This window comes from Medicago sativa, chromosome 7 (assembly GCF_051527215.1).
Source record: "Medicago sativa cultivar Bolivia chromosome 7, Bolivia_mono, whole genome shotgun sequence".
In the NCBI taxonomy this organism is placed as follows: domain Eukaryota; kingdom Viridiplantae; phylum Streptophyta; class Magnoliopsida; order Fabales; family Fabaceae; genus Medicago; species Medicago sativa.
In genome coordinates this window covers 30,000,823-30,013,676 of record NC_140755.1, presented here as the reverse complement: position 1 = coordinate 30,013,676, position 12,854 = coordinate 30,000,823, and the positions used below count along the sequence as shown (strand labels likewise).

At 39.1% G+C, this 12,854-nt stretch overlaps 2 protein-coding genes across 2 annotated transcripts; one reads left to right on the top strand and one right to left on the bottom strand.

Moving 5' to 3' along the window:
* Nucleotides 1-183: 183 nt before the first annotated feature.
* LOC146905502 (uncharacterized) lies at nt 184-1,074 on the top strand. The gene has a single exon (XM_085728559.1). It carries the CDS (start codon nt 184-186, stop codon nt 1,072-1,074), a length of 891 nt encoding a protein of 296 aa, XP_085584685.1.
* Nucleotides 1,075-8,891: 7,817 nt separating this feature from the next.
* LOC146905501 (uncharacterized) lies at nt 8,892-9,616 on the bottom strand. The gene is made up of 2 exons (XM_085728557.1): nt 9,367-9,616; nt 8,892-9,280 (listed from the first exon to the last, which is right to left on the bottom strand). Exons 1-2 carry the CDS (start codon nt 9,614-9,616, stop codon nt 8,892-8,894), a joined length of 639 nt encoding a protein of 212 aa, XP_085584683.1.
* Nucleotides 9,617-12,854: the final 3,238 nt, after the last annotated feature.

The window sequence follows — 12,854 nt, the reverse complement described above, 5'->3', positions numbered from 1 at the left end:
CTGGGTATCGAGGCAAACCCCGACAAATGTCAAGCAGTCATCAACATGAGGAGCCTTTCTAACATCAAAGAGGTCCAACAATTAACGGGAAGGCTCGCAGCTCTGTCTCGTTTCTTATCCTGGGCTGGCGATTAAGCTTTCGCCTTCTTTGCCTCTATCAAAAAGAAAGAGAAGTTCGAAAGGATGCCCGAATGTGAGGACGCCTTCAAACAGATAAAAAAGTTTCTGTCCAGCCCGCCCGTTCTTCAGCGACCGAGTACACACGCTGTTCTTTTCCTATATTTGGCAATCTTCGAAAACGCCATGAGCACTGTCTTGGTAGAAGATTCTGACGCAGGTGAAAAGCCGATTTATTTCGTAAGTAGAGTATTCAAATGCGCAGAGTTGCGATACCAAAAGATAGAATGCCTAGCGTTAGCTGTAGTTACAACAGCAAGAAAACTTTGTCCATATTTTCAAAGCCACAAGATTGTCGTCAAGTCAGATTATCCCATCAGACAAGTCCTTTTTAAACCAGATCTGGCGCGAAGGATGGTAGCTTGGTCTATAGAACTTTCGGAATATGACATCCAGTTCGTCCCAAGAGGAAGTATCAAATCCCAAGTTTTGGCAAATTTCGTTGTGGAACTCATCTCACCAGCCCAGGAGGAACCTCCCTTCGTATGGCTATTGTCTGTGGATGGATCTTTAAACTTGAAAGGCAGTGGATCAGGTGTGATCTTGGAGGGACCTAATGATATCCTCATAGAGCAATCTCTCATGTTCGAATTTAAGGCAAGCAACAACCAGGATGAGTACGAAGCGTTGATCGCCGGCATGATGTTAGCACGAGAGATGGGAGCCGAGAATTTAAGGGCAAAAAGCGATTCCCAACTAGTAACAAGTCAGATCACGGGCGAGTATCAAACAAAAGACATCCAACTTACTAAGTATCTGGCCAAAGTGCAGGATCTCGCCAAGATATTTACTTTCTTTGAAGCAGTCTACGTGCCACGAGAGCAGAATTCTAGAGCAGATTTATTAGCAAAACTCGCCATTACCAAGTGTCCAGGCAACAACAGAACCGTCATTTAGGAGGTAATTGTCGCGCCCAATACCAGGATTGAAGAAGTGCACCACATCGCCGAAGGCAAAGAAGGCTGGATGGAGCCATTACTCAGATACTTGACTAGATCATTCACACCCATCAACAGCGCAGAAGAGCAGACAGTCCAGAAACGGGCTTCAAAATTCATTATCGTCTCAGGAAAGCTTTACAAAAGAGGTCGAACGACTCCTTTATTGCGCTGTCAATGTGAGGACGAGACCCACCTGGTTCTGTTAGAAGTACATGAAGGCGTGTGCAGCAGCCATATTGGCGGGCGAGCTCTAGCAGCAAAACTCCTCTGAGCAGGATACTACTGGCCCACCATGCTTCAGGATAGCTCCAATTTCGTCACAAAATGTGACAAATGCCAAAGGTTTTCAGATAAGAAGCACATTCCAGCTCAGGAATTGATTTCCGTTTATTCTCCGTGGCCTTTCCATAAATGGGCGGTTGACATTGTAAGACCCTTTCCTCTCGCCCCAGGGCAACTGAAGTTTCTTATAGTAGGCGTAGATTACTTTACTAAATGGATCGAAGCATAAACGGTCGCAAAGATAACGACTGAGAGGGTCAAGAAGTTCTACTGGAAGAAGATCATATGCCGTTTTGGCCTTCCCAAATGCATAGTATCAGACAATGGAACTCAATTCGCAAGCTCGACGGTGATCGATTTTTGTAAACACCTAGGGATACAAAAAAAGTTCGTCTCCGTCATCCATCCACAAGCTAATGGGAAAGCTGAGTCGGCAAATAAAGTCATTCTCAACGAAATCAAAAAGAAGCTGGAGGTCGCCAAAGGACTTTGGGCAGAACAGCTCCATGAGGAACTATGGTCCTATTACACTACCCCGCATTCCACAACCAAGGAAACGCCATTCACAATGGTCTATGGTGCGGATGCCATGCTCCCTGTAGAAATAGATATCTCAACTTGGCGTCGAGAAGCTTTTTCAGAGGAAGGTATAGAGCTTTTCTTTGTTTGACTGCCTAACAATTTTCTTATGCAGGAAAAGTCTTTTGCTCTTTTTACTCACTAAGCGTAAATTCATGAAACGTTTCTCTACCAAAGCAAATGAAGCAGGTTTGGGCAGTCAGCATGGATGTGATTGACGAAGTCAGAGAACAAGCCCACATCAGAGAATTCACCGCCAAACAGAGAGCAGCTCTCCTCTACAACTCTAAAGTAACGCCCAGAGAAATGAAGGAAGGCGATCTAGTCTTGAAACAAGTCGTCGCCCCAACAAGGAAAGCTCTTCCCAAACTGGGAAGGACCGTACAGAATTGGAGAAAAGTGTTCTCATGGGACGTACAAGTTAGAAGAACTAAGTGGAGAAGTCGTGCCTCGCACCTGGAACGTGGCTAATCTGCGCCACAACTATAGTTGATTTCCTATTTTATTGTTATTTACATTTTGATTTCTTGTCTTCAGAATAGGAATGGTACCAAACACCACTATGATTAAGTATTGTCTCACTGATTTATTAATAACATAGGGTCAGGGTAGCACTCTTTTCCCCTGCAAAGGCAGGGGTTTTTAATGAGGCGCCCTCTCCTTTTTTATATATGATGATCCCTATACTCCTGGTTATTTTTCTTCTTGCTCTCACTTTGAACAGTTAGAACTCAACTACGCAGAATTCTGGCGATGAAGAACCCGATCCAAAGGATCTGCGATCCCCCATGAAATGTCAACCTCAACAAGGGGCTCTGGCGGGGGTCGACTATAAAAATCGCTGCGATCCCCCATGAAACGTCAACCTCAACAAAAGGCTCTGGCGGGGGTCGACTATAAAAATCGCCAAACTCTTATAAATTTGCGATCCCCCCGAAACATCAACCTCAACAAGGGGCTCTGACGGGGGTCGACTATAAAAATCGCCAAAATATTATAAATATGAAATCTCCCTGAAACGTCAACCCTAGAAAAGGGCTCTGGCGGCGTTCGACAACAGAAAGTCGCCCAAAGACAAAACTCTGATCCATAGGCTCTGGCAGGGTTCGACTATAAAAATCACTTAATTATTACAAATATGTGATCGCCCTACTAGCAGGATTCGACTAAGTTATAACGAAAAACTATCATGAGTCCACAGGTGGCTCTAACGCGCCAGCATTCACGGCGGCCAAAATCACGGATTCATCCCAATTGTGCTAAGTAAATTACGCACCTCGCCAAGCAACGTACCAAACTGGATTCACAATAAAACTTCGAAAGCACACACCCTCGACGATAATAGCAAAGCAATAAGTTTTCTTAAACATAGCGACATCAGATAAAAGGCTGTGGCCTCGCCAATCAAACGTATGGACTAACTCTAAAGTACGTCGAATTGCAAGAAAGCAAGTGCAACAGGATTTCAGTTTACCAAGATAAAATAAATTAAGGTTCCACATAATAAACAGAATGTCGAAACAAACAAACAAAAATAGAAATATTGTTCAAAAATGCGCTTCGCAGAGCCGCCTAAGTTAAATTACAAGCCATAATTAAAAACTGCAAAACTCAAAAAGAAAGTAGGTTCAAAGCAAAATCACTCATCATCCACCAACTTGCCGTCGACAATAACCTTGAAATTATCGAGCTCTTCCACCTTGGCCTCAGGATTAAATAGCATAACCTGCTCCGTAGCACGCTTGAAGCCATTCTCAAAATAGACAGCCAGAGCACGTCTCCCCTCATCCACAGCTAATTCGGACTTGTCCAAAGCCGCCTTGTTGGCATCTCTCTCCTCCTCCACAGCTTTTTTGGCCTGCTTCATTTCCTCAAGGGCCTTCTCCGCAGCTTTTTTCTCCTTCAGAGCATCTTTCAGACGCCCCTCAAAACCAGTGGCTTTATGTTTCCACTTCTCCACGTCCTCAGTCACATCCAAGTACTTCTTCTCCACCGCACCATGCTTCAACTCCATCGTGTGGCCCATCAGCAAGACACGAAGAGAAGCAGTACCAGCATCGGCGACCAAGTCACTAAACTTGGCCTTCACGCCGGCGTCAACGTCGACCTTCGCAAAGGGCACCTGCTCCAGCATATACCTACAAATCGCCAGACAACAACGTTACACCGAGACAATTCACATAAAGCATTGTATACACATAAACATTTTTTGTTTCAAAGTTGTAAGTATGTACAACTACAAATGCAAACATTCAACGACAAAAACTATACGCATGATAATAATTTAAAGGAATTAAAGGAATGGAAAACAACATATAGTATAACAAACACAAACTGTTAAGGACACTCACGCAAGTAGGCCTCCAGGCGGTTAACATCACCTTCCCTATTCAACAGCTCGTGTATATTACTTAACGGAACCTTCTCCAAGAAATTAGCCAGCTTCCGCTCATGGGGCGACATTGCATCCAGATCGTACCCTCTCACTGCTAAAGGGACCCTTGTCCACCGAAGAGGGAATTTGGGTTCCCCAGCCACTAAAACAGAGGATGTAGAACACTCCGACGCCCCTTGTACCCTAACAAAGGTATCACGCCATTCCTTCTTAAAGTTGCAGGCATATTGAGGGAAAAGTCTTTTCCTAGAATAAGCGGAAATGGCAATCCACGTCCCTTTGTTCACGTCTTTGGTACCATAAAAGTGAAAGAAGACGCCAACAGAGGGCTCGAGACCCAGGGATTCGCACAAAATTTCGAAACCACAGATGAACGCCCAACTATTGGGGCGTATCTGGGTGGGCGCCACATTTAAGAGCTTCAGTACGTCCATCTCAAAGGGCGTGAAAGGAATCTTCACGCCGAACTCCTCTAACACAGCGGTGTACATAAAATAGGACTCGTCGCCCTCCCCCGCCATCTCTTGGTCGCACACTCGCTCGTCAGCATCGCAGGAAACGAGCACCACATCCTCCTCACGACCGGTAGCAGAAATGTTAAATATGCTCCAAAACAAATCAACAGCAGCAACGTTGATATACAACGACTCTTCCACGAGCATCTCTTCAGCAAAGGAAGCCATTCCTGTCAACCTATTCGATGATTCCCCTTATATTGGTCAAGACGGAGTTGTTTGAAGTGGACAAATGTCCCGGCAATTGTCCTCCTTATGATTCATTCCTGAAGTAGCAGACACAAATACACAGTCACTATCGCTACCCGAATTGACACTAGAGTCACTAGATAGATCACTAAACAACTCCTCTCCATGTAACCCTAAGTAGTACGCATCCCAGTTTATAATCCAGTCTGGACCAGTGGCATGCCTCAAACACTCTTTCCTCAACTGATCCCTTTCAGCAGGATCAGTCACACAAACCAATTTTCCCTCCTCATCGCACTCTCTAATTAGAACCATTCCCTAGGTTTACAGTCGCGCAGACGCAAAGAAAAATGCAAGGAAAGAAATTAATAAAGGGAGGGGAAGTGGAGGAATACCTGAAGAGATTAGGCGAAGAATTCTTCAAAATGTGAACAAAAGGAACGGCAGACAGGGAACCGACGGGGACGAAGACGAAGAAAAATGAGAAAAAGTGAAAATGTTGGAAAACCAAACACACTTTAAAAAGGACAAAGGTCGCCTCGGGAAACGTGTTTGGGAAGATGGTGAGTGGGGACATGTCACCGGATTAAAACACGTGGTGGCTACTCGAAGGGTCGTAGAATAAGAACTGTTTGGATACGAGCAGGGCGCCTTCCAACTACAGAACGACGTGCATGCCACACCAACGAAGTATAACACACCGCCTCCAGGCGTTTAGCCCTTATTCAAGAACGCCCCATGGCGTACATAAACTGTTGACCAGTCACAAACCATCTCGCCTTATTTAAAGGCTCATGTTTGGGGGGGCTATAGTACATGGACCAAGTACGGTCTATAGATGAACGATACACACACCCTTACGACATACTAGAACACTTTAAGGTCACCCTACGGGAACGCTTTAAACACAGATCACATATATACCCTCGGGGGCTCCAGTCCATTCCAGGATCGCCCAAGGAGAACCCTCGGAAATAATACCAAGCACAAAACTAAGAATTTGAATCACTTCGCCTCATCCCAAGACTCGTGCTTGGAGGGCTGTGAACCACCAAAACCTTCTTAAAGACATGATGACCCCCAGAAGATCCAGTCCCATGTTGTCATCACTTCGCCTTATCCCAAGACTTGTGCTTGGGGGGCTGTGAAACGTCATAATATTCCTAAGGGCGTAGAAGACCTCCAGAAAGGCTCTAAGATCTCCATAAGGGCTCAGGCGCCCTCCAGAAGGGCTCAGGCGCCCTCCAGAAGGGCTCCTAAGGCCCAGGCACGCCCATCTTGAAGCACCGCCCTTCTGGGCTTCTAGAAACCGCCTTAAACCGCCTAAAATACGCAAATGCCCCCTGTTGCTTGGGAACCAAGCAACCAAAACCCAAGCCCATAGCAGGCTATAAATACCACCCTTGAGAGCATCCTCAAGGCATCCAATCATCAGTCTAAACCCTAGCATACGATTCTCAACCCTAGAATCCCTTACCGTACTTTTTGCAAGTACAGACCAAAAGGGAAACATGTTAACAAATTTCTCTTCAAAATATTAATTTTTCTTAAGAAGCTAAAGATGAAATATATTAACACAGAAACATTGTCCTATCCAATACAAGGCGTACCAAATATATGCACAAGTTACAAAGAATCCAAAACCGAAAGAAAAAAAAAAGAACATAGGAAAGAACCACAAAAGATTTACATGGTCAAACTCATGCACGACAAAAGGATCAAGCCACCCATTGTGATAATCAAAATTTAAAATGACATTTTCTATTTTCAACCACTTAAAGGAAAGTAACTTAATTTTATCTATCAATATGTGCATATGATCAACCTTAGGGTTAAAGATCCTATTATTTCTTTCTTTCAAAATTACCCAAACAACTGGAAACCAATTAAGCTGCAATAACAACTGAAAACCCTTTGAGTAAAAAAAATCATGTCATCCGCTAAACCTGAAGAATCAACAAAAATAACCCCAATCCTACAAAAATATTACTAGCAGGCTGCAGAATACCATGTTTGGTTAGATTATCTCTTGTTGAAAGACGATTGCGGAGAAGATACCAAACAAACAACTTGACCTTCAACAACACTTTTTTGTGCTAAATATAAGCCATGCACTCCACTTCAGTTAGCCTTTTAGAAGATATGAGATAGTAATAAACGCCAGTGATTGTGTACCTTTTGACAGGATCTAGTAGCCAATGTTATCGATCCTCTATGTGAACCTGCAAAACAACATTGTGAAGCAAAGCACAACATCGTGCAACATTATTATTATGCTTGTTTTAGTAAATTAAATATATTTTACAATTAAAATCAACAGTACTATAATTGTTTTAATAACTGTGTAAAACTTAAAAGGACACCTGCCATGAGAGGGAGAGTAGCTTATTTAGAATCATATTTTGATTCAAAGTGATAATCTCTTTCACAAACCTCGGGACTTAGTACCTGCAATCTATAAAGAGTTTTTTTAACATGTGCAAATATACACTTTTTAAGAAGTTCAAAATAGTAAGTTTGTATTGAAACTTGTGCATTTTATAGTCCATCAGTTTCACAATACTTGTCATTTTTGGAAAATAATTTTGTTTCACATTACTTGTAACTTTCAAGTTTCAATGCAATAAATATCGGCTTGTCAATAATAAAATGGTTAAGGGTATTATAAAGAAAAACACACCGAATTTCATCAAAAATAATAAAATTTATTTGATTTCTTGGTATTTGTAAACTACTCAAAACATCAAGTAACGTGAAACGAAAGGAGTGTTAAATACTCCCTCCGTCTCAAATTATAAGCAAAAAAAAAAATCACACTTATTAAGAAAACTAAAACATAAGAATTTGGAGTATGGTTTTTTGTGTTTTCTTTGGAAAAAGTTTCATAGGGAGATGTAAAAACAATTTTCATTGGCTATTGGTTATGGAAAAAAATGAAAGAGAGAGAAAATTGAATGTAATTTGCATTTAATTTTATGAGAATAAACAAAAAAATTTATTCGAAAAGAGATTTTTTAAAAAAACAAGATTAAATAGGATAAAAGTTTGTCTTTTTTGCTTATATTTTGGGAGAAAGAAAATGAGTTTTTTTTGCTTATATTATGGGACGGAGGAAGTATAACTTTTTAATAAATAATTGTTGTTTTACAATAAAAAAATGTTGATACTTTTAGTTGCTTTAACATATGCAATATTGCACATGTTAGACTAACACATTTATAAATTACTATTTATTTGTCCTTATCAGATTTAAATCTTTTATTTTTTCCCACAATATACATATACATAATAATAAAAAAACACTTGTTGCGGTAAGGTGCAAAAGAACAACCTTTATTATTATCCAACATCTTCGTGATTATGTGAGACTGAGCCCTATCACGATCATTTTGTCCTTGAATGGAAAATGGATTCCATAAAAACATACACATCACTCTTGCCCAAGTGAGTATAAAGGTGTTACATATACCTAAGGTATTGAAATAGAGCAATGCTAAACAATGCTCATTAATGTTTGTATAACAAAAGAGGTTGTTTGTATAACAAAAGAGGTTCGTGATCACTAATCTCATATGCAAATTTCCAATACATAGCTATGATAACTCCACTGACAGTGTTAACAAAAAATGTAGAAACTCAGGAAGATATGAGAAATATTTGTATATTCAGTGTGTGTTTTAAGTACAAGAAAATTGTTCTATTTATATTATAGGATTGGAGACAAGGAAACACAAAGAATAATTAAACATAAAGACTAATTACTCCTAACATAATTACAATATAATTACAATAAATAGAGAATTATAATATATCTTAACACCCCCTCTCAAACTCAAGTGGGCGGAGCTTCACCAACTTGAGTTTGGAAACTAAAGTGCGGAAACGTTCTGGAGAATGAGGTTTTGTGAACAAATCAACCGGTTGATCAAGAGTGCCAATGGAGATAAGATGAAGTTCACCATGGAGAAGATCCTGACGAATGAAGCGACAATCAATTTCAATATGTTTGGTTCGCTCGTGGAAAACGTCATTGTGGGCAATTTGAATCGCACTTCGATTGTCACAATATAGATCAGTTGGTGAAGATTGTGATGTCTCTAAATCAGCAAGAAGCCAACGAAGCGATATATTCAGAAGTAGTATCAGCAAGAGCGCGATATTCAGCTTCAGTGCTAGAGCGAGCCGCCAAGGTTTGTTTCTTGCTACGCCAAGATATAAGAGAATATCCAAGAAAAATACATAAGAGAATATTCAAGAGGACTGTGTTCAATTTTACTATCACTGAGACCTGCTCGAGAGACAAGATCAGAAGCATACTTAGCCTGTGAGAGAAACAAGCCATCACTCGAAGATAATACTTCAAGCCCTAGAAAGTAACTTAATGGTCCAAGATCCTTCATCTCAAAATGTTGACACAAGAATTTCTTGAGCTCTTCAATTCTAACACAGACATCTCCAACGATAATCATGTCATTGACATAAAGAAGCAAGACAACATTACCATTATCAGTTTTTTCAAGTAAAGAGAGCAGAATCATGACCACTAGAAGAGAAATTCAATTGGGTGATAGTTGATGACACTAGATCATATAACACTTTTGTTATAGTTTTTATGTAATTTTAGTTGAGTTCAGGTGATTCTGCATGAGTTAGAAGCTACAAAAGAACATATTTGATACTTGAAGGAAGCAAGAAATCGTGCTCCGATCTGCTGGCATCGTAGCCCAATTTATGGACCAACTTGGAAGCATTAGCTACGTAAAATATCGTAGCCCGATGGAATCTCATCGTGCTCCGATTTGAGGAGCGTTTGACCAAGATTTGTGCAGTTAATGAAAAATCTTACTCCGATTTTATACATCGGGCTACGATTTTGACGAACCCAGATTTTTTATTATAAAAGCCAAATCGTTTTCTGAGTAGAGGGTCGAGATTTTGGGGAAAGAAACTGACTTTTGGAGCAGGAGATCTGGAGAGAAGGTTGGAGACCATCAAAACTCATATCCGGTTACCAATTTCATGTAATGAATCCTTCTTTCATATTAGTTATCTATGCTTTAACCATGAGTAGCTAGATCCTTTGTGATTAGGTCAAGAGATGATTTTGTTCTAGCTCATGTGATGTAACCTGAAACTCTTACGTTTATGAATTTCAATCTAGTTTATTTAGCATATTTTGTTCTTAATGCTTTTATGATTCTGACCCAATATAATTGATCTAAGAGAATATATAACTACTGACACTAGGTATCTCGGAAATATTTGTGCTGTTCTTTCTAACGGACAATCTAGGGATAAAGCGTTGTTAGATTGTGATAATTGAATTAACGGACTTAAAACCTTTGATGTATATAGGTTCACCTAAGGGATTAGGGAATTATAATCAGAAAAGAGGGCTTAGGATCAAGGGATTGACCTAAGCTATTTTGTTAATTTGTCGTTAACTTTATAGCATTCGTAGGCTTAAGAAACAGGTTGCTAATATGAGCGATGAGCAGATGAATCGAATGACCTAGTCACCTCTCCATATCATTTCTCAAACCAATTTTATTTGAACCATTTTATTTTAAATTGCAAATCAAACCAATTGCCTCAGTGCACCCCCCATTTTACAAACATCCTTTATAATAACGTTACTACCGAGTAGAAGTTGAAACAGTCCCTGTGGATACGAATCTTATAAATTTTATTACTTCGATATAAGTTAGTACACTTGCTAATTATGTATCAATAGTCTTGTGAAATTTAGCAAACCAAGCTCTAGGTGTAATATCCCGTCTAATGACACTGTCAACTTTCTGTGTGTCAGACATTTTTTATATGTTCGTAAAATAATTGAAGCAAAGGGCAAAATGGTCACCTCACCATTTTTAGAATATTTAAGTGGTAATTCACACTATTCTTCACAAAAATATCTTACCTTTCTCTCTAAAGAAAATATCACAAAATTTTTCCCCTCCTTCTCTCTAGGACCATCGGCCTCCACCACCAAACCCGTGACATCTATTGTATTTTTATACTATTTGTTATATTTCAAAAGTTATAATTTTCATACTTTGTTTCATATTGATATGACCACAAATTAATTATGGCTTACTTGGTCAATGAGTGAGTTAATTGCAAACATCTATATGCCTATATTATTCCATTCCATCAGTTTTGTAAAATGGTTTTAATTTGTAACTTATTTGTATTAATTTGCCAACGGAATAGTATTAATGGACAACGTCTCCTTCTGGCATATATTGAAGGCATATATAGAAAAGCTCTTAACTACTCTTTGCTGATCAGTATTGAAACAAAATAAGAGTTCTCCCTCACGTGTTTTCCATAGAAAAAAAATTATCCTCACTTTCATGCTTTTAGACATATACATTACCAATACAAAATCAATTTTCATCAAGCTAATACACATCTTGGGTTTCATCTTCCTGATTAAATTATATTCTTGCTAGTTCTGTATCCTTGATTACCATCAAGAAGAGTCTGTTAAATCCTGGGGGGTTAGCGTATTATACGCGGAAAATCCTTGAGGACAGCGCGATCAGCGTGTCTCAGACTTTCTCACCAATTTTGTTTTGCAGGTATTTGTAGCAGTTTTTACAACAATCTCAAGGATTTTCCTTCTTTCATGGCTGCTCGAAAAAATATGGTGCAAAACAAAGCTGCAATGAAAAGGTACGATAACAAAGAGTCTGATCAAAATAACCATAAAATAAATTTTTTCAATGGTGTTGTTAACCCCAATTTTAAAAGAAGTGGTATGTCTTGTGTTAGTGGAAAGTCAAGTCTTGAAATGAGAAATGACTATCCTCCGAAAGCTAAAGTCAATTTGGCTGAAGCTAAAGGAGATGATATAATTGTTGCGGTCATTTCTCATGTCAAAATTATGACCAATGTGAGTAAATGGATTGTAGACTCTGGAACTACTAGGCATATATGTGTAAGCAGAGATGCTTTCACCTCCTACACTATTGCAGAGGATGATGAAAAAATTGTTTATCTCAATGATTCAAAAACTGCAATAGTTTCAGGAAAAGGAAAAGTTATTTTAAAACTCACATCGGGAAAGACTTTGGCTCTCACTAACGTACTTCATGTACCTAGTATAAGTACAAATTTAATTTCTGTGCCCTTGTTGGTAAAGAATGGGGTTAATGTGTCATTTGAATCTGACAAGATTGTAATGACAAAGAAAAATAAATTTGTGGGAAAAGGCTATTTTGATCAAGGACTCTTTGTACTTAATATTTCTGAAATTATGAATTATAAAGCTTCTTCTTTTGCTTACTTGATTGATTCATATGATATATGGCATGCTAGATTAGGACATGTTAATTCTTCTTATGTTAATAAATTGCAAAGTCTTGGCATGATTACTTTAAATGATATGCAATCTGGTAAATGTGATATTTGTTTAGAATCAAAATTGACTAAAAAGAAATGTATGTCTGTGCAACGTGAATCTGATCTTCTTAGTTTAATTCATACTGATTTAGGAGATTTAAAGCAAACTATGTCTAGAGGAGGTAATAAATATTATATAACTTTTATAGATGATTTTTCTCGATACACCAAAGTTTATTTATTGAAACATAAAGATGAAGCGTTTGATAAGTTTCTTTTATACAAAGCTGAGGTAGAAAATCAATTGAGTAGAAAAATCAAAAGGGTTAGATCTGATAGAGGTGGAGAGTATATTTCTTTTAATGATTTTTGTGAAAAAGAAGGTATAATTCATGAAGTAACTCCCCCTTATTCTCCTGAATCAAATGG

Coding starts and splice junctions, on each gene's coding strand:
- LOC146905502 (XM_085728559.1), top strand. CDS start 184: ATGCCCGAATGTGAGGACGCCTTCAAACAGATAAAAAAGTTTCTGTCC.
- LOC146905501 (XM_085728557.1), bottom strand. CDS start 9,616: ATGATTCTGCTCTCTTTACTTGAAAAAACTGATAATGGTAATGTTGTC. Junction 9,281..9,366: donor TGATCTTGTCTCTCGAGCAG/GTCTCAGTGATA, acceptor ATCTTGGCGTAG/CAAGAAACAAACCTTGGCGG.